The sequence below is a fragment of the Dromiciops gliroides genome, chromosome 4, assembly GCF_019393635.1.
Source record: "Dromiciops gliroides isolate mDroGli1 chromosome 4, mDroGli1.pri, whole genome shotgun sequence".
Classification (NCBI taxonomy): domain Eukaryota; kingdom Metazoa; phylum Chordata; class Mammalia; order Microbiotheria; family Microbiotheriidae; genus Dromiciops; species Dromiciops gliroides.
The window spans coordinates 219,687,490-219,710,035 of NC_057864.1; the positions used below are offsets into that span (position 1 = coordinate 219,687,490).

Here is a 22,546-nt window from a genome sequence, read left to right on the forward strand (position 1 = left end):
ATCTGTTTTCCCCAAATCTAGGGTGTAGGTCACCCTGTGTCTGAATTCCCTCTTCTTCTATATCACCAACTCTAGGAGGGAATGGATACTTCCCGTAGGCTTCCTGTGATTTTTACTAACAAGTAGAGGAACTGGTTGCTGGGCCGGGGGCAGGGATGGAGTGGGGTGGGGTGGGGATTTATCATTAAGGCAAATCAAAATGTGTTAGCTGCAGGGGCAGCTAGATGGCACAGTGGTTAAAGCACCGGCCCTGGAGTCAGGAGTACCTGAGTTCAAATCAAGCCTCAAACACTTGACACTTACTAGCTGTGTGACCCTGGGCAAGTCACTTGACCCCCACTGCCTGCCAAAAAACAAAACAAAACAAAAATGTGTTAGCTGCTTTGCTTTTAGCAGAGGAAAAGCTCCAGCAGATGTCTGGATGATTGAAATCTCCTGAACCTAACAGAATAATTGAAATTATGCAATAAATTTTACTTCTTTGGTACTTTGTTACTTACTCAGACTTTAGTAGTAAAATGCAGTGTGTCCTGTTTTATTGTAAGATCATCTTCAGGTAGAGATTAATAATATTGGAACATAACAACGTAGGCATGAATTGACCATTTTGTCCCAGTTTTCACTAGTATGGAATAGTATATTTTAGCAACTCTAACATCATAAGCATCATTGTGTATTTCTATTATTGTCACCCTACAACTTTAGTTGGGGCCATCCTTGAATAGATCTCACCCTACACCTATATGAAATGATCAGAGACACTAGGAAAACTCCTCAATCCCAACTCATGCTACTGTTTACGATGCTATCGAGAGACAGTGTGGAATACTCAATAAATCTGTACTAGGACAACTTGGTTTAAGTACCTACATTTGTCACTTATAAGCTGTGTGACCCTGGAGAAGTCATTTAACTTCTCTGAGACTTCCTCATCTGTAAGGTGAGGATAATAATCCTTGCCCTGCTTACCTCTTGGGAATGTCATAACAAAGCAAATTAGCACATCATGAGTATAACGTGCTTTTAGCTATGTAAATTATTATTAACCTAAGAGATTCGTTCTTTTGTTTGGGGAGACAGGATAGTACAGTGGAAAGAATAATGGATTTGTACTTAGGGCATCTGGCTTCAAGTCTTGGCCCTGTACCCTTAATACCCGTGTGACCTTGGACAAGTAATTTATCTTTCTGGGCCCCAGATTCCTCATTTGTAAAATGAAGGGAAGGGAGTTGAACCTCAAGATTCTACCTCTAAATCCATAGTTCTGTGTTTAAGAAATTAGAATCTTCAAGAGTCCTTTGTTAAAATACACTGACCATACATTCTATCTCACTTTTGCCAGGTTACCAAGACATGTAAGAGGCAGGGTGTGGAAGGACTCTATAGACACTGTCAAAAAAAAGTAGATTTCACCATAGGGAGGGCTAATATATAGAACTATTATGGGCAATTCACCCTGAGTAGAAGAAACGCCTTATTCATCTTTGTACTCTTGGCTGTGCCTTGCACATAGGAGGCACTCAAATATTTGGTCTGATTTTTTTTTAAATCACATGTTGAGCAGCTAGTATATGCAAGGCACTACACAAGGTACTGAGGATACAAGGATAAAGATCTATGGTCCCTGCCTTCAAAAAGCTTAGTGAGGAGAAGGAAGAATATTTAATGAACTATTCTGGGGTTCCACTCAGCAAATATTCAATGAATGAAAGATCCTTTCTAGGGACAACAAGGTGAGAGCTGTATAGGATAGAATGTGTCATAGAAAAATTGATTTGGAAGTGGAGAAGGGAAAGAGATGAATCCTGAGTTTGGAGCACCATGGTAGGAGCCATAGGTAGCCAGTGAGTAGCACCGGGAGCAATGGTAGGGAGCAAAGCTTCGAAACATGAGTGGGACTTTGAAAGTAAGAGTGAGGTTTCTTGGCCTATTTCACATGTTGGCCAAGGGTCAGTCTAGGATTTCGCATTTTCTTCTTGAGTTGGCCTCCATCCCTAGAGAGAGGGTGGACGGCGGGCCCATAGATAAAGTCTGACTCACTTTTTGGGGTGGGAAAAAAAAAGCAAGCTGCAGGTTTCCCCATGACCTGATTCCAGCTAAGTGTAAACAAATGACATGCTCCTATATCCAGTGGCTATTAACTGTGGGAGGAAAAGAACAGGTGTCCACCAGCACCAGAGAGCAGAATCACAGCTGCCTGCCTGTGCCACAGCTCCAGGGGTGTATGTAATAGCAGCCTCCTTGTCCACTAGCGATAGACAAAGTTTAAAAAAAAAAACAAAACAGCTGTTGGCCAACCTGCTGGCGCCAGAGGGAGTGAGGCAGCTTCTTCATAAACTGCTGGCAGTAGGGGTAAAGGACAGCTGGATACTTATCCTCGTTGGCAAAGGGCATGGAGAAGGAAAATACAAAGAGCAGCTGCACTGCTCGGATTTGGCACAATGATGACTTTTGATGGGCAAGAAGCCGCCCTCATTAATCCAACAAAGCAGGGTACAGACAAGGGACACATTGAGCCCAGAGTATCTCCCTCCAGGTTGTTTCAGATGAAGGCCTGGCGCCCTTTTAATGGTAGATGCTATTTCCAAAGACAAGCAACCAGGAAAACTGCATAATCGGCCAGCAGGCTCACATTATATGCACCTTGTCATGGACTTTGAATTTATCAGAACAGTCAACTGTCCAGAAGTGTTCTGTACTGGCTAAGTTTAGGAAATTGATCTTATAGCCAGGGATGAAGAGAGACCTAAGTTACTGCCCTTCTCTCTCCATCCAAAAGGATGGAAGACAAGAAAGCCAGGGCTGAAGACACAAATAATTCAGCTGACAACTTCTATACACCCAGAAAAAAACATTTTCCCAACGTTAAATTGTGTTTTAAAAATAGTATTTAGGGATCACCAAGAAACTAAGTAGGGAGTTCTCTGCTCACTAGTTGTTTTGAAAAAAAAATTGGGGGCAGCTAGGTGGTGCAGTGGATAGAGCACTGGCCCTGGATTCAGGAGGACCTGAGTTCAAACCTGGCTTCAGATACTTGACACTTACTAGCTGTGTGACCCTGGGCAAGTCACTTAACCCCAATCGCCTCACCAAAAAACAAAAACAAAAACAAGTCTAAAAAAAATGAAAAATAATTTTAAGTGTGACTTTTTTTTAAAATGTGACTTTCAAATGGGATAAAATGGACTACTGACCCTAACCTCCAGGACCCAGAGCTGATCCCAGGAGAACACAGAAGATCAACTATAGCTAGAGCCGAAAGTCAGAAATATAGGGTGAGGAGAAGGAATGTCCTTCCTCCAGGGAATTGGCTAAAGATTGTCCTAGGGGCTCTGGTAGGTCAAAACAAATGGAGTGTGTAACCCCACTACACTCTACCATTAAGTGAAACTTCAACATGGCTTTCATCAGTTAGCTACACTAACCTTACACACCAGTCCAATGTTCTTCCTGGTACCTTACAAAGTTCTGCTTGCCACCGGTAATAGGATTGAAATCAGTATGAAAGGAAAACTGATGATCTGATAGGCAAAAAGACCTCCTCCCCTCTCTAATACACCTAGCCCTGGTATTTACCCACATTACTTTCTACCTCATGTGATGTTCTGTCTTGCCCTCTGCTTACTGGGGAAATCACTGAACACAGAAATCTCACTTCCCTTTCTGCCCAGTTCTGAACTGGGAGGAAAGCATAATTTTAGGCACAATATTTCCTGTACCCATGTTTGTCTTGTATTCACAACAATGATAAGGTTACAAGAGGGGCCCAGGGAGCATCTCTTTTATCTAAAGATGGAATTTCTTAGTTCCTGACTGGTAGTTCACTCAACTAGTCACTAGGGTCCTGAGACATGGATGATAAGAATGTATTGGGCTGTCTTGTGCTGTGCCATCACCATAAATAGCCACAACTTATACCACAAGGAGAGTGAGGAATCCAACAGGAAACCATAGGGATGGCAGGCTTAGCTCTGCAATGGTTACACATATCACTAAACAAACAAGAAGGCAGCAAAAATGACCTGGGTTTTTTTAAGCTACTCATCTGACCCAAGTAAAAGCAGAACAGAAATCAGACATCAGGTTAGAAGAAACCATGAATGTAAAGAGAAGCAAAGTCAAACTCTGCTTGGCTCTTTTAATAATAAGGTATGCTATGTTGGAGTTAGGCAAAGGGATAGCTGACACCATGGGGACACCAATTGTGTCAGGTGAGCAGGCAGCACCTGAGGGACTTTCCTACCTTCAGATACCTCACAGCAGGCAGGGTTAATAGGTACTCTTTGAGGATGGCCTTTTCACTTTCACAATGACACTCCTCATCCTGTCAGGAGCCCCAAAAGGGCATGAGAGGACAAGAAATCAATCCAGTTGATTCCTGGGGAGGCTTGGTAATGGAGCGGGTAGGAATTGACCTAACCATATAACAACTCTTTCCCCAACTTTCCTATGGTCCAACCACCACTGGTACTGGGAGCTATAAAGAATTTTCTGGAACTATGTGCAAAAACCCAACTTTCTCTGGGGGAAAATTTCTTTCAGTGGGAAGACAAAGAGACTATATCTCTTATTTTCCATGATTTACTTTGCTCTATTTAGTAACCCTTTGAATGTTTGCTAATTAGTTCCAGTAATGGGAGTGGAAATTGTCTTCTGGGAAACCCAGCTATATTACTAAGCTGTTAAGCTGTCCCCAGTACTTCATTCTCCCATACTCCCCTCCCTGATAATTTCATGTGTTTTCTACGGATTCACAAAAGGGCATTGCAAAATTTAGGAATAGAGAGCATTTTTCATTTAATAAGAATCCTGTGGGATGTAGGTAGAGTGGAAGCAGCAATCCAGGAGGAGAGTGGCATTTCAGGAGGGATTCAGCCTGGTGCTTGGTTATCACGGAGAGAAGGCCACAGAAAGATCAAAAATTGTATTTAACCTCTGGGACTAGGAAAGAGGCTGATGAGCTGGCTTATGGCTCAGCATTGTGCTTGATCAGATACCCATTGAAGGTAATGTAGGTGTCAAACTCATCACTGAAGATGGCATTCTCCCGCTCCCCCTTGAAGAGCCGTACCCACACCTCATCCTGCTCCTGAAGCTCCAGCATCAGGCTCTGGCTCTGCATGATGCTTCTGTCGCTCACCTGGGCATAGAGTATCACCACCTCAGCATCATTCTTCATGATGTGGAGATAAGTCTCCTTTTGGTTCCAAGTGTGCACATTGAGACTGAAGAAATAGATGCCCGGCACGTAGCAGTAGAATTTACCTGTGAACATGTTGAAGTGACCATAGAGGTTGACAAATTCCATGTCGAAAATCAGTGTCTGGTAGTAATCATTGCTGTGCAAGGGCTTCTTCCGTCCCACTGAGAAGGCTGCATAGTGGTTCTTACATCGGTCCCCAGGAGCCCCCATTGTACCCTTCTGTCCCTTTGGTCCAATATGGCCCCTGGCACCAATGGATCCTGTTTTGCCATATTTCCCTTGGAGGCCTCGCTCTCCTCTGTCACCCTTTTCACCTAAAAGGGATATTAAAAAACAAAATATGGCAATAAATGGTCCACCCTTCTGTTATCCCAGGAATGAGGTTTCACTCTCTCTTTCTTCACACTCTCAGCACCTGACCAAGGGTTCCCAGACTAATCCTTCATTCATGGGCCAACCCTGAAAATCCTAACTTCTACTTTGGCTATCCCAACTTTATTTTTCATATCCTAGGCATAGGGATGATTTGATTCCCAAACAATCCATCCAAACAGCATCAACCCCAAGGAACTTTCTATTTTGATCCAGAACCAACAATTTTTTTTTTCTTGAAAGCCCTGGCAAGGAAAAAGGGAACATATGGGTTTATCCAAAAGCAGCAGTTTCAGTGACCAAGCCCATGGCTCACTTTAAGCGAATTAACTGCAGATGTCGGAACTCCAGGATCCAGCCTCCTCACCACAAAATCCAGGTCACATGTGTTCCCAGTTAGATTTTGCAGTGTTGTGCAAGGTTATCTGATGCTCGAAGTATTGTGGCGTTCAGGTGGCATTTCAGAATACAGGCTAGGGAGCACCAAACCTCAAAACAAAGAACAAAGAAACTTGCAGTCAAGAATGCAAGTATGGGGAGAAGAGACCTAAATTGTCTCTAAGCCCTGTTGTTCTGCTCTGTGTTATCCTGGGGATTCATCTCCAAGAGGTAATCACAACCTTGCCAAGAATCTCAAAAGGGGGAAAGAGTTTCCTTTTCTCCCCTCTGGGCAAAGAGTCACATTGACCTTGCCGCCCAACCTGCCCTGGAAAATTTCTCTCCCTTCTAATTAGAGAATTTGTGCTCAAGTTTGGGGTGTAATCTCCTATACTCGTTTTTTTAAGCATTCAAAGAACAAGACCATCTCCCTGACCTTTTAAGATAGTGATGTTGATCTGAGGCATTGGCATTGGCATTGACATTGGCTGGTACATGGGGTTGTCACAACAGCGGAAACATTTAGAGTCAGACGGCTGCTCTTCCAGGCTGGGGTTGTTCTTTTCATGATGATCTTCAACCCTGAATGAAAAGGGATTATAAAAAAGAAAATGAGACCTCCTAACTAAGGAATAACCTCTTTCAGTCATTCCACTGAATAACTTCCACAGGAATGTGGAAAGAGAACCACATTTCAAGTACAAGAACCCAGGATCAAATCCTAGTTTTGCCAGTGTATAACCTTGGACAAATCACTTAATCTCTCTGGACCTTTGTTTCCTCTGCTTTGAAAAACAGAGAGTTGGACAAGATGACTCTAAGGTCCCTTCTGGCTCTAAATGTTTGATTCTGTGAGTTCTTAAAATATGATTCCAGCAGCTGTTCATCGAAGCAGTATCTAGCCTTTTCTCAAAGAAGAATGAATGCAAGTCTAAATTCCACCCTGCTCCCCATCTCTGCACCCTTCCCCTTTAATACTTAGAAGGGGTCTTTTGCTTTTTGTTAACCCAACAGATGAACAAATGTTTATCAAGCATCTACTTATTACCATGCAAGGTATTGTGCTAATCTTTGTTAATTAGAAAAATAATTAATGAAAGATGCAAAGTTGTTTGGCTGCTACTTACACCAACGATGGATCAACATTTAAAAAAATCAGCCCACCATCAAGCATTTATTAAGTATCTACTATATGTCAGAAACTCTGCTAGGTGATACAGCTACAAAGATGAAAATGAATCAGTTTAGGACTAGAAAAAGTCTTAAGGGATGACCTATAACAACTCCCTTATTTTGTTTTTTGGTTTTTTTTTAGTGAGGCAATTGGGGTTAAGTGACTTGCCCAGGGTCACACAGCTAGTAAGTGTTAAGTGTCTGAGGCTGGATTTGAACTCAGGTACTCTTGACTCCAGGGCCGGTGCTCTATCCACTGCACCATCTAGCTGCCCCACAACTCCCTTATTTTAAAGATGAGGAAACTGAGTCCCAGAAAGTTAAGGTGACTGATCAAAGGTCACACAGATAGTCGGTAGCAGTTTGGATATTAAAGCCAGGGCTTTTGACTCAAAATCTAGTACTCTTATGACTACAGCATGCTACTAACAGCACAACAATAATCCATATGAACATGGTCATCAACAAGTTAAGGACTTATGATCTTAATCCTAATACCAGCACAGATCACATCCCTAATATAATTTAAAGCTTGACAGATTCATAGCATCTAGACTGAGCCTTGCTACTGATACTGAATTTTTCAGTCATATCTGACTCTTTGTGTAGGGTTTTCTTGGCAAAGATACTTGTAGTGGTTTGTCATTTCCTTCTCCAGATCATTTTACATATGAGGAAACTGAGGCAAACAGGGTTAAGTGACTTGCCCAGGATCAGAGAGTTAGTGTCTAAGGTTGGATTTGAACTCAGGTCTTCATGACTCCAGACCCAGTGCTCTATCCACTGTGCCACCTAGCTGCCCACAGTCTGGCTAGAGTTACATAGTATCCTGCCCATAGTCACCTAGCTAATCGGTTTCTGAGGCTGGATCTTAAATCTTGGTTTTCCTGATTCTAAATTTATCCGTGATAACACATGGCCTCTTAGATTAACTAACACAGTGAATCTAAGTTACATAGAACACCTTACACATGGTTTATTCATCTGTTCCATAAGAAGGTTATTTTTTAAAGTATCTACAAGATCCCAATCAGTTCTAACCTTCTATGTTCTATCGTAATGTTTACATATTGAAAATGCACGGACCAGAAAAATCACTCGGACCACATATAAGGCAACAGTTTCGTGCTACCACCTAGTGGTGTCCTGTTGAATTGCACTGAGATATCTTGGGCCAAGGACAATTTTTGACTAGGAACTCGGGATCACAGCTGGTCCTACACAGACTGGGAAATAGCATTCTCATTAGGCTTAAAGTTTTAGACTAGAGTTACATAAGGCTTATGAAAACGAAATGACCTGCCCATGGCTACCCAGCTTTTCAGATTCATCGCATCTAGACACAGCCTAACTCTCTTAATTCTAGATTTTTTTCTTTTTTAGACAGAAAATTAAGTGCAGAGGTTGCCGGCTTCACTCTCAACCCAGCTCAGGTCCCCTTTCCTATGTCCTCAAAACATGGCTAAGGAACAAGTGAGCTCAGCTCTCAAGACAACTAAGAAGTAAAAGAAATGAGGTGACAATTTCAACATAGGTTGGGTTTTTTGTTTGTTTTTGTTTTTGTTTTTGTTTTATATGGAACTCGATGTACTTTATACATATCATTACAACATCCCAGATATGTTGGAGTCTACACATTCAGGACAAGTGGAGATAGATTCCAAATTTTTTTCATGGAACAGCCTTCTCTGATCTTGCTACATCAATAAGAAGATAGATATTGTAAGAGAACAAGAGGAGACAATGTGGTGGAGTAGAAAAAATAAAAGATTTGGAGTCAAAGGAGCTGGGTCCTAAGTCTCCCTCTACCTCCACACTACCAGCGCAAGGTTAGACAAGTTGCTCTTGGGGTCTTCATTTCCTCATCTGTAAAATGAAGGGGTTGGATCAGAACTTCTAGTCCTAAATGTATGATTCGATGATCATTCCCCACATGAATCATAGGACTCAAGACTAAAAGGGACCATAGAGATCGACTAACTCTCTTTCTGCAGTTGAGGAAAGTGAGTTACCGAGAAGTTAAATGACTTGCCCAAAGTCACATAGATGAATTAGTAGTGGAACCAGCCCTGAAACCCAGATTAACTGACTCCACATTTAGCATTCTTTTCTACTCTGCCACCTTGCTATGTTGTCTTATCTCCATATTGGTAACTTTGGTTACCTCCTCCCACCTAGAGCTATAGTGGCTATTTCAAGGGTCAGTAGAGGCAACCAAGGCATGATTCAAGATGGTAGAAGTTCAATTTGTGAATTTAAAATTCTTTTTTTTTTTTTGGTGAGGCAATTGGGGTTAAGTGACTTGCCCAGGGTCACACAGCTACTAAGTGTTAAGTATCTGAGGCCGGATTTGAACTCAGGTCCTCCTGAATCCAGGGCCGATGCTTTATCCACCGTACCACCTAGCTGCCCCTTGAATTTAAAATTCTTATTTGCTCTTGTGTGTGCTCTTGTTCAGTTGTGTCTGACTTTTCATGACCCATTTAGGGTTTTCTTGGCAAATATACTGGAGTGGTTTGCCATCCCTTCTCCTAGCTCAATTGACAGATGAGGAAACTGAGGCAAACAGAATTAAGTGACTTGCCCAAGGTCATAGAGCCAGTGTCTGAGGGCATATTTGAACTCAGGAAGATGAGTTTTCCTGTCTTCAAGCCCAGCACTCTATCCACTGTGCCACTCAGGTGCTCACATTAACTCCATAGCACCTGGTATTCCCAGGTGGTCTCCCATCCAAATGCTAACCAGTCCCCAACCTGCTTACTTAGCTTTGGAGATCTGACAAAACAGGGAGCCATCAGGGTGGTATTTGCTGTGATATTGCCTCATCTTGTGCATCCCCATATTCTTCTACACGTGGAAAAAGGATAGGACTATTTACCTTTTTTTTTTTTTTTTTGCAGGGCAATAAGGGTTAAGTAACTTGCACAAGGTCACATAGCTAGTAAGCGTCAAGAGTCTGAGGTCGGATTTGAACTCAGGTCCTCCTGAATCTAGGGTTGGTGCTTTATCTACTGTGCCACCTAGCTGCCCCCTATTCATTTTTTTTAATTAACTCAGCCATTTATTAAGCACCTATGCTAGATAGATACTGAAAACAGGAAGATAAATAGGACACTCTAAATAAGTTCACAGTCTAAGAATATAGAAAGATGTGCCCTTATATAGCTAACTGTAGTACAACAAGTAGCATGATATAGAGGAAAGGGTATTTGTATTGAAGTCAGGAGGTCCTGTGTTGAAATCTGACACAGAAAATCTGGGCAAGTCACTTGACTTTGTAGTATCCCAGGCAACTAAGAAAATATGTTATAGACGTTGCTGATCTTCATCAAAGGAAATTTCTGCCTTGGGAGTTAGCTATGTGCAGGCAGACTAAAAGATTTATTCACTCTCAAGATAAGGAAATTGAGTCACTAAGCAGAATGTTCTGAGGATCGTAATTTAGCAGAAAAGCCAGGCTTAGGATCCAAGAATCCAGTCTTGTTAGCTAAGGGCTTTAGACCTAGTGGTTAAATGATAAGCTTGTGAAGATGGGACACCCAGCATCAACCTCATTAACCAATGATTAAGGGCTCATAGTCATAAAAATCATAGGATTTAGAATTATGAGAGCTCATATAAATCAATGTACTCCAATTTCTCTTATTTTACAGAGGAATAAAGTGAAATTTCTAGAGAATAAATAAATCCCAAGGTTATAAGGCAGTCAGTAAAAGAGTTAGGATTTGAACCCAGGTCCATTGACTCCAAATACAGGACTCTTTTCATTATACCACATCACCAGGACAAATAGCTCATGTGGTCCCAACTCCCAGGCCTCCAATGCTCCAAATGTCTTACTTTTCAGTTTGATCCAGCAATGGTGGTGGTAGGTCCTCCACCTTAACCTCTTCCTGAGTCTCCTCCTGGTCCTTCTGAGGTTGCTGCTTTTGTGGTGCCCTGCCCAATGCTGTGTCACACAAGATGAGAGTCAGCAGAAGGCAGGATCCAAAAATGAATCCCAATTTGCAGGAGCCGATCATTTTTCCTTGCTCTAGGATAGAAAGAGACACACCAGGAAGATTAGAGAGTCAAAACCATAGCAGATGAAATAGTAAGTAATTTGCCTACCCCTTATCTACAGCTATGGGGAAAATGCCTGGGCCAGGGCTCCTTTTGACCTTATAAACTATAATGATACGAACCACAACCTGGGACCTGAGCCCATCTGTTTGAGACTGAAGAATTGGGAACTGATTGGCTAATTGCTTTGAGTAACAGTCGCTGCCCCAGCGCAAGAGCAGAGACCTCTCCAAAACCTTGAAGAGTGACACAAATGGAAACTCACATTTAGAATGCCATTAACCATTGCTGTTCAAGTTATTAAACACCTGGTTATTCAAAGGAAATTAGATATGATGGAATGAGCACTAGACCAGGAGCCAGATGATGTGGCTTTGAAACATTGTGTCATGAGTCACTAGTTGAATGAAGAGCAAGCTACCTCAACCTTGTGAGCCAGTTTCCTTGTCTATAAAATGGAGATAATTCTTACATCACCAACTCACAGCACTATTGGGAATATTAAAAGGGGTACTGAGGAAAGCCCCAATCTGACAAATTGGGCTGGGCATGTATGATTCCACGGACAGAAATGTGCTCTGGCTCAGTGCTAAAGGATACGGTTAGCAAGCACCTCCTGTTAGTCTTTTTGTGTCCCTGTGATTGAGTGAAGATGATTGACAACTGAGCCAGGAAGAATTGCCCTCGATGGGCTATGAGAGAGATTTAAAAAAAACAAAAACAAAAACAAATTCTGCCTTCTGCTCTTTTTGGCTATCCCTTGGATTTCCATCAGGGAGAGGTAGCAAGAGTGTGGGTTTGCTTTCATGAGTCCGAGATTGGATCTGAGGTTTCTAGCTCCCTAGTCCTTTTTGTATCTCTTTCCCAGAGCCCAGGTCACTGAAGAGCCATCCTGAGAAAGGATCATTTCCAGTCCCATTGGTAACCTTGTGACTGAGAGTTTGCAACCTGGCTGTGGAGTAGATTTCTCCTACACTTTTTTTTGTGTGTGTGAGGCAATTGACTTGCCCAGGGTCACACACCTAGTAAGTGTTAAGTGCCTGAGGCCGGATTTGAACTCAGGTACTCCTGACTCCAGGGCTGGTGCTCTATCCACTGTGCCACCTAGCTGCCCCCTCTCCTACACTTTCTCAGAGGAGAAAATAATAGCAACCAAGAGGATTCTTTAGCTAAAGGGACTAAAAACATGGAAGCTATGCCAGGTCTTGCCAAGAGATGTGGACTTCTGAGTTACTCTGACTCAGCTCTAAGGTGAATGTAAAATACCTTTTGAGCAGTTCTACAAAGTTGTTTTAACTCCCAGGAGAATATAATAGGTGATGGGCTACTCTTTCATGTTTTAAGTATTCATTAATGTGTACTGATGAGGCTCTGGGATTTTAAGCATTTAATTTGTGGTGAAGGAAATAAATGCTATCCTATACCTGATATCTACTTTATATATTGAGTATCTCTTCTAGAAGGGGCTCAATTAGTTTATTTAATTTAAGGGAGACCCAAGGCATGAGCCATACATCCCTAAGTTTTATTTAAGCGATTTTCTGTGGAACTCTGGGGTGAGTGCAAGGAGCCAAAGAATGTGAGAAAAGCCTTCTCCCCAAGGACTGAAATCTAGTCCTTGTGAGTCCAAAGCCAAGATGCTTATGGAAAGAAGGGCTCTTCCTGGGCCATAGATAACACAAAGAAAGTGTTATGTGAGCTATTCAGGACTATATAAATGTGAACTGTTATTCCTGGACCCACTTAGAAAAGGAGAAAAATCTCAAGTGAATTTGGAGTCACTGAAGTGTATAAATCTTCCCTAGATTGCACTCTATGTGATACTGGATTATTTTCTCCCATTTTCCCTCCCTGGTAAATTAGGTGGTTAGGAAAGTAGGTACATTAACTACAATAGTCCTCTAGGGAATTATTTAATATGCCTCCTGAAACATCTAATTTAGAAAGAGTATTCCTTCCCCTTTCAAATGATATTACTCTAATCCAACCTTCATTTCTCTTCTCATATTTGCTTTCTTAAGAAGCTTTAGACCTTGAAATCCTTAACAAAGTCTCAAAATGTTCGTTCTTTAAAGAATCTGTACAGTATTTGATCAATTATCTGTGGTAGGGCAATTCTTGAATTTGAAATAAGCAAAATTTCATACATACTTTCACTGTTCAAAACTGGGCACTTCAAGGCTCAATTACTTGGACAATGTCAAGTAATATAGGATTCTACAATATGAAGCCTAGCCCTGATGCTTTGCACTAAGCCTTGGGAATGATAATCTCACAGGGGTCAGATGGCCTGTCAATCTCTAATGAAGTCCAATCTATCAGATCTGGCTTTACTTATAGATTCCTAGAGTTCTAGAGCAGGATGGGAGATTAGTAGCTTACCTCATTGTTTTAGAGGTATAGAAACTGAGGTCTAGAAGGTAAGTGATTTGCCCAAGGTCACAAAGCTAGTTGCTATGGAATGCAAGTTAACTGGGACAAAGTGAAATAATTAAATTTATTTACTTCTACAATAACCTTATAATTTTTTTACATTTAAAAAAAACCCTTTAATATGCAATATATCCTGCTTTGTTGCAATCGTTTGTTTTACACCATTTGGCATTGAGTTCACAAGATTATGACACACATTCTTTGTCACAAAACAACATATTCCTTTGGATATTAAGCGTACCTTTGATAAACAGTCTATTTTCCCAAGTTTAGCTTTAATTATAGGTCAAAGGTTTTGTGGTAGGACTTTGGTCCCAACACCTTACCTCCATGAGAATTAAGTTAGTTTTTTCTCAAAAGGTATTGAAACTATCCTTGAGACAAAATTTTCAGGGAACTAAAGCTTTGGGCTGTTAACACCACTTTTAGCCACAAGGAATTCCAGGTGCTTTCAGATGCTTGGCTGGTGGACAACCTTCAGCAATTCAGAGGCTCCCAGCTTCACTCAGATAGATGAATCAACTTGCAGTGTCTTCAATGCACATCCTCATTGAATAACCACATCTTGCTGTGGCTAAGTAAATCTCCTATTGTCAACTGTTGAATAACATTGGGATTTCTCATTCCATTCTGATATCAGATTTAAGATACCAAGAAATTGTTGAATTAGACCCTCCCCAAACAGTTTTCAATGGGGTTTAAATCAGGTAGATTCCCAGATCACTGAAGCATTTCTGTCTCTCTGTCTCTCTCTGTCTCTTTGTCTGTGTGTGTGTGTGTGTGTGTGTGTGTGAACCTTTTGTGGCATGGTGCAAAGATGTGTTTTGTCATATTTTATCTTTTGGGGGTAATTTCTGCCATTCTACAATTATTCTCCTCAACATATCAATATGTTTATCAGTTCATCATTCCTTCAATGATGACAAGAATTATAGGTCCACTGAAAATAAAAAGTCACCCAAACTTTTGGGGTAGATGTTTAGCAAAAACACTCAAACTTTACAAGATCATCTAGATGACTTCCAGTTTTCATATGATCTTCAATGAAAAAACGAATCCCATCAGTAAAAATTACCTTTGAGAAGCATCAGTACTCCATTATTTTTGGTATTATCTTGCTTTTTTCTTCCTAGCAACAGTTTTTGTTTGTCCTTTGTTTTCAAAGAGGACTAATGACATCACAGGTGATGTCTTGACTCACAAGGGAATTCAAGTTCAGTGCAGCAGAATTATGCAAAGTTGTTAGCCTCACTCTCTCTTCCAGATTCATCAAAGTCCAGTGCCAGGACAAAAATCAGGATGAGTGTCGATGGCCTGAGATGCACTGGTGTCCCTTGGTGTCTTTAATGTCTGACCAAGGTCTAAGTGCTCCACAGTGAGCCTCCTTTCAGCCTCCTTCATGGTCATCAGAACAAATTGTTCTTTACATTTTCTGGCATTCTCGCTGTTTTTCCAACTTCAAGAAACCTATGCCTCACTGTAGAGGAATCTATAACAATTCCTGAAGGTTCTAAGTTCCTCTAAAGGTCTTTAATTCTTTCCTGAAAATGAATTAGGCTGTTTCACCTAACAATAGCTTGTTGGGTTCCTGGCGCTATTTTTTATTGTCAGCTGCCCTGTTTGTGCTTTGATGTAACTGATTTTATTTCATCGTGGGCTTGATTGATCCTTGAAACACCATTAGCCACAGCAATACCTCTAACAGTCATTGAAATGTGCTCTTTAACTTTTGCACATTTCCATTGAATAATATCCATCCTTTAAAACCACAGAACTAAAAACACAACAAATGAAATGCATCTGTATGGAACTAAGTCCAGCAATGAACTGGCAGAGAAATCACTAAAAATGGGGAAACCAGCTCAATCCAGTTGGATCTGGTCAATGTTTTGAGTCACAGACACATATGACTATTGGGGTTACATAAGGAAATCATATCAAAATTATTGTTCTCTTAAGTAATTTGTACACTATTGTACCTTTGTATTAGCAATGGAATGCAGATCTCTTGTACTCCCAGTCCAAAACTGAGGAAAAATTAAGCTTTATCAAGAGGAAATGAAGAGGGAAAATTTGTAAAGGTCTATCTCTTTTTTTTTTTTTTGTGGGGCAATGAGGGTTAAGTGACTTGCCCAGGGTCACACAGCCAGTCAGTGTCAAGTGTCTGAGGCTGGATTTGAGCTCAGGTCCTCCTGAATCCAGGGCTGGTGCTTTATCCACTGCGCCACCTAGCTGCCCCTTCTATCTTTTTAAAAAAATCAGTTTATTGGTGTCACTATACAGCAACAAGATTGCTTTCATCAGTTTATCCAAATGAGTTGTATTTTCCACAGTTTGCATTACATTATGATAAATACCTTTTCCAATAATTCTGACATTAGTTCTGACATTTTAGAAATTTGTGCAGGAAGAACTCTCTTCTTTGATTGTCGCAAATTCTTTTCATTGTATATGTAAAGTAATTGATAAGATTCCAGGGGATCACTTCCTTGGGGATACCTGAGTGATGGATGAGACAAAGGCAACCTAAAGCATTAAGTAAAAGGTATTTGGGAAGAATTGATCCTTCACTGAGTTCACAATGAGTTTTTAATTTTGTTTTACAAATGAAAAATTGTCCCTCAGACAAGAAACAAGAACTTAGTAGAGATAATATTGTATTTTCTTACACATTTATCATTTTCTTATGCATTTTATGTATTAATCATTTATATATCAGAGAAAAGAAGCACAGTGTGTTGGAAAGAGTGATAAGCTTGGAATCAGCAAGACAAGTTCAAATTCCACCTTGGATACTCTCTTCCCCACTCCAATAGACCCTCTATTCAGCCAATAAAGAAAGTGATTTTCCTAAATTCCAGGTCCAATCATGTCTAACACACACCACACACACACACCCCTACTCAATAAACTCCAGTGGTTTCCAGTTGCCTCAAGGCACAAATATAAAATGCTCTTTGGGGAATTCAAAGCCCTTCAAAACCTAGCTCCCACCTCCCTTTCCAGTTTTCTTACAACTTATTCTCCAGAATATGATCTTAGATTTAGTGACCCTGGACTCATGGCTATTCCAGGAACAAGACACTCCCATCTCTTGGGTTGGGGCATTCTCTCTATGCCTGGAATGTTCTCCCCACTCCATTCCAACTATTGACATCTCTGGATTCCTTTAAGTTTCAGCTAAAATCCTACCTTTTACAAGAAGCCTTCCCCAACTCCTCTTAATTCTTATGCCTTCCCTCTGTTAATTATTTCCTATTTCTCCTGTATGTGGCTTGCTTTGTATATATTTATTTGCATGTTGTCTCCCCCATTAGACTGTAACCTACTTGAGGGAAGGTACTGTTTTTTGCCTCTTTTTGTATCCACAGCACTTAGCAGAGTGCCTGACACATAATAGGCACTTAACAAATGTTTATTGATTGGTTTATGAAGTGACTTGCAGAGTCAGATTCCAACCCAAGTCCAAAGGGAAAACTCCTTATTCTTCACCACAGTGCTACATTAAAGACACCATTGGGGCAGCTAGGTGGTGCAGTAGATAAAGCACTGGCCCTGGATTCAGGAGGACCTGAGTTCAAATTTGACCTCAGACACTTGACACTTACTAGCTGTATGACCCTGGGCGAGTCACTTAACCCTCATTGTCCTGAAAGAAAAAAACATCATAATACTGATCAATATAGTGACCAATTGTGACTTCAAAGGACTTTCCTTTGATGGGGTGGGACTACTTTGAATTGCCCTGAGAATCAGGTTAGGGGAAAAGTGGTTGCCCTGTCTCCCACCTGGCTATGGCAGAAGCGAGCTCACAGCCACCTGTGTCTCTTTTTGTTTGTTCTTTCCTCATCTTAGGTAAAAGAGCATTATGCAAAACGTCAGGAGATCTTGTGCATTTGGGGAATCCAGGGGTCCTCCTGGTGGTCAGAGATATATGGTGCCAGTAGCATTGTCCACTGGTGACTAACAGCAATGGAAGTACTTACAACAGATGTGTAAAGACAGTCACCCAAGGATAACAGCAGCTTCAGGGAGTATGCCACATCATTGCTGAGAGAAGTTCTAGCGATGGCCTCCAGAAAGTCACAAACCCTAGGATCCTATTAGAGAGTTGCACTTAAGGGAAACTTCATGAGGACTCAACAAGGGGAGAAAAGGACTTCCAGGACCAGCAGCTGGGAGGAACCCCTTTGTCACATGTGTTCTCCACATGTGTGCCTTATTTCCATTATGCTTTAAGACTGAGTCAACTCTCCCCATGGACATTAAGTGCATTTATGGGAAAGTGTGTCTCAATGTTTGGGGGAAATATTTTGTACCAACTATTGTTGTTCTAACTTCTTAGTAAAGATATTTTCTAATAACTAAGTTTTGTTGACTAGTTGTCATTGGGAAATATAGGAGTGAAGTTGGGGTTGAGACAATAACAGCCATGCTAACAGCACAGTCCTTCAGGATTATCCCTAAAATCCTTGGAAAGTCATAGAAATCACTTTTCTAGGGCTTCCAAAATGCAAGTTTGAGTGGGAGGTGGCAGAGTGAGCTAGAGAAGGGGTGTTACAAGCCCTCTGGAGTTGTGTGATCAATGAATTGAGCTGAAATCTGACATCTTTTAAAGCTGTTATCCTTTATATTACTGGGATCATTATATTTATTATTCTCTTGGTTCTACTTCCTTCACTCTGCATAAGTTGATCTGAATCTTTCCAGGTTTCTTTGAATTCCTCATATTTGTCATTTCTTATTGAGTAATCATATTCTATTAAGTTTACACACTGGGGCAGCTAGGTGGCGCAGTGGATAGAGCACCAGCCCTGGATTCAGGAGGACCTGAGTTCAAATCTGGCCTCAGACACTTGACACTTACTAGCTGTGTGACCCTGGGCAAGTCACTTAACCCCCATTGCCCAGCTCCCCCCCCCAAAAAAATTTACACACCACTATTCGTTTAGCCATCTTCCAATTGCTGAGTATCTACTTTGTTTCCAGCTTTTTGCTACCACAAAAATTGTTGCTATGGATATTTTTGTTTATTTGGGACTTTTTTCTGAAGTTTTTATTTTGTTGTTGTTTTTTCTCTTAACCTTAGGGAACTATATACCCAATAGCTGGACCAAAGGGTACAAATAGTTTTGTCGTGTTTCTCACAGGATTCCAGATTGTTTTCTGGGATAACTTTCCCAATTCCCAATAGCTTCACCAACTGCTTATTCATGTGCCTGTCTTCCCATAGCCCTTTCATCACTGACTGTTTCCAAATATTGTTTTGTTTTTTGTTTTGTTTTTGTTTTTAGTGAAGCAATTGGGGTTAAGTGACTTGCCCAGGGTCACACAGCTAGTAAGTGTTAAGTGTCTGAGGCCGGATTTGAACTCAGGTACTCCTGACTCCAGGGCCAGTGCTCTATCCACTGCGCCACCTAGCTGCCCCTCCATATATTGTTATTGTTGCCCATTTGCTGTGTATAAAGTGAAGCTTCTGAATGCTCTTTGTGCTATTCATTATGGCTACTCTAAATCAAACTTCAAACGATGTAGGTTTGTCATTAGGGAAATATTGAAAAAAATGTTCCACAGACTCTCAAGATTTTTTCAAAAGGAAAGTCCCCATGGTGTTAGGAGCCATGCCAATTCACTGGAGACATGCCCATCCTTCCAGAGTAACAACATGCCTCTGGATATATGAATATCTAGGAAGTAAAGAACATGTCATTATTCCCAAGAATATGGTCCTTCTCTAGTGAGAGATTTCCTTACATGGTCACTAGTGATTTTCTCCTTTCAATGGCAATCTCCTGCCCATTCAAAATTTAGCTGATGTCACTAAAAGAATAATAGGATTAGCATATGAGCAATAGGCTAAGGGTACCTACCTCTAACTATCCAGTAGATTCTGCACTAATGAAACTGTGGCTAATCCAGCAGGACTCAACCCCCAAGTCTACCAACTTACCTGCCTTGAACATTAGTAAAAATTCCCACACTAAAAATCTTACCTTTCCTGTTGCTTCAAGAGGTCTCTTGAATTCTGATTTGAGGGCAAGAGGAAAGGAATATAACCATGCCCTCAGTGGGTAAGGACACAAGTACATTGGTATTCTCTAACATAAGGCAGGGAAACCTTTTAGTAGTTCTTTCTTTCTCCCCCAGAGAGTTCATTAATCACACTAATTGTTCATTTACCAAACTGAAGGAGGTGAAGAGGGAGAGAACAGCTTCTAGTTGATGGATGATGTTTGCTCACCTCTCCAGAAAATCATTTAATATTTAATTCTGCTGCTATATAGTAACTCAAATTTTGAATTTTTCCAAAGGGTTTGGTCATGGAACTAGGAGAACAGGGACAGACAGGAGGGTTGTTGGTTTTTGTTATTGTCGTTGTTGTTTTGTTTTGATCATTAGGGTTTCCTAAACTCTGAAGAGCTTTGGATTTAACCTAGGGGAAAACTACCCAGAGTACCACTAACTCTGACCTTCCTGGAAGGGACTTGCATATAGATGAAAAGGGAAGCCAGAGCAAATAGAAGGAATGAAGAAGGAAGGTGTCACAATGGGAGAGATGCACTTCACCCACAATCTGAAGCAGTTGAGTGAGGACCTGTTGAAGAGCAATATTGATCCCATGCTATGACCAGGCACCAGTAACAGGAGCATCCCCAGGGACTTGAAACCTTAGAGTGATAGAGTGATGAGAGCTTGTTGGTGGGTCAGAAGCATCCCTTTTATCTTTGTACTCAAGTTGCCTCTCCTTTTTTTGCCAGTCCAAGTGCATTCTTGTTTGTTCTGTATCTATTATCCCCAGTTCAGATTTTATTCACTTACCATAAAACCATGTTGAACAGCAGAAATGCTAAGCTCACTATGTGTTTTATTTAATGATTACAAAAGAGAAGAGAAGGGAAAGTATTCCCTCATTTAAAATCCCTCAAATATTTGATCCAAACATGCAAATGGCTAGACATGGGGAGAGAACCATTAAGGTAAAGCATGAGGACCAGTGGTTTTTAACAAGTAGCTCTCTGGGAAGGTATACATAGGAGACATTTTAAAGTTTAACATTTTCTCCATCATTCTCCTTTTTTTGCCCCCCCCCTTTTTGTGGGGCAATGGGAGTTAAGTGACTTGCTAAACTTTAACATTTTCTCCATCACTTTTTTTTTTGCAGGGCAATGGGAGTTAAGTGACTTGCCCAGGGTCACACAACTAATAAATATCAAATGTCTGAGGCCGGATTTGAACTCAGATCCTCCTGAATCCAGGGCTGGTGCTTTATCTACTGTGCCACCTAGCTGCCCCCTCATCACTTTCTTAAGTCCAGACAATCAACCAAACAATAACTGAAGCCCAGATTAGTAGCATTTTGATTTCTGAAGCGTAGATGCTCACACTGAAATCTTAACAATAGTTGGCTCTAGCACACGTCTGACGGGGACCTAGAACTGGACTGTTGCAAACTGGCAAAGAATCCCCAAACTCAAAAGTCTGATAGTTTTAAAATATATTCTGATACAAACCCTTAACTGCGAGTGAGCAAAATACAGGCATTTTCCTTCTTTTCACTTTTTTTCTTTTTCTGGCAGAAGATATTTGGCACATGGAGTTTGAAAAATAAATCATGATCCCACAAATTACTTAGGAGGAGAAAGCTAGACCTGGAAGGAAAAATAAGCAGAAGGAAAGCTCCACCCATAAGAAAGGAAGGGAGTGATTTGCCTGAGCATACCCAGATTGGTCCTTTGGCTCAGGAGATGATTGACAGCTCAATCTGCCTTGCTTACCACTGCCACCTGATGACTTATACATACATATGTATACATATATATATATATATATACATACAAACAACACATTCCTACATATATGTGCATACATCTGTGTGTATGTGTGTGTGTACTGTATAAACAAATAATTACCTGGTCTCACCAAGAAAGCTTTGAGGTTTTGAGATCTCTTTCTCTGTTTCCAAAAAGTTCTCTATCTTTAGAAAAGGAATGATTAGTTGAGATGAGGAGGGGGGACAAGAGTTTCTTTTGTTAGAACTATTCATTAGAAGACTAAGGATAGGGAAAGGATACTCTTAAGCTGATTGCTAGTTTGTCAACCAGTGGTTTCCTCCCTTCTGGTCTGGTCTGTAGCAAACATGAAAGAGGGAGGAGAAAAGGTGGCTTTGTAGATAGATACTCAATGACCCCAAAAAGGCTGAAGCAAAAATTCCCCCTATCTTATAAAGTCACCACTTTTTCCTATTGGAATTTCATGTTCTTGGAATCAAAAACCTCCATGGTAGATGATGAGTCTTCACTCTCGAAGCACTGAAGAGAATCTGGACAGCCTGGTAGTCTAAGGACCAAGACTGATCTCACTGTTCGAGTGAGCTCCGCCAGCTCTGCATACCAGTTTGGCTTCTTACCCTATTATTCCATCCCAGTAGAAACACCAATTTTCTCTGGTAAAAAAGATGTCCTCACATGACCTCCTAGCTTTAAGCTCTCAAGCAGCAGCCTTACTTTCTATCAGAGAAGCCCATGTGTTAGGGATGGCTTGGGGAAAAGATTTCTGATGAGATTCTTTGTCAGAGTCAAGGTAGACTTCTGTCATGTCTATGATTTACTGCCCCCATCGGTAGTTGATGACACTTCTGAGACGGAACAACTCCAAAAGTGAAGGGTACTAAAGGGTTTGGTTATTTATATAACTTTATATCTCCAGAACTCTACTAGGATTATTGATTGATTGATTGATTGATTGATACTAAGAACAAAAATAGCTGTGACCAGCTCTTCTAAGACTTGGACCTTCCCCCCAAATCTTTATTAGCTCCCAATCCTCCAACCACCAAGCAACATTACCCAGAAAACAGAATTTTATTCTACTTCTAACTGCAGATGACACAGACTGAATACCCATCCTAACCACACAACCAAAACA

The 22,546-nt window shown here is 41.0% G+C and overlaps 1 protein-coding gene across 3 annotated transcripts in view; it reads right to left on the bottom strand.

The window, feature by feature from the left end:
* Positions 1 to 4,772: 4,772 nt before the first annotated feature.
* Positions 4,773 to 22,546, bottom strand: part of C1QTNF1 (C1q and TNF related 1) — a 72,871-nt gene continuing 55,097 nt past the window's right edge. For 2 of the 3 annotated variants that reach the window (XM_044002789.1, XM_044002788.1), the window contains exons 2-4: positions 10,967 to 11,159; positions 6,390 to 6,535; positions 4,773 to 5,517 (exon numbers count right to left, since the gene is read on the bottom strand). In XM_044002789.1, coding sequence (XP_043858724.1) covers positions 4,967 to 5,517; positions 6,390 to 6,535; positions 10,967 to 11,148 — 879 coding nt within the window. In that variant the 5' untranslated portion in view covers positions 11,149 to 11,159 and the 3' untranslated portion in view covers positions 4,773 to 4,966. Of the gene's footprint in view, positions 5,518 to 6,389; positions 6,536 to 10,966; positions 11,160 to 15,978; positions 16,093 to 22,546 lie in introns of those variants that run through there. The other variant, XM_044002790.1, reaches the window with a different exon arrangement.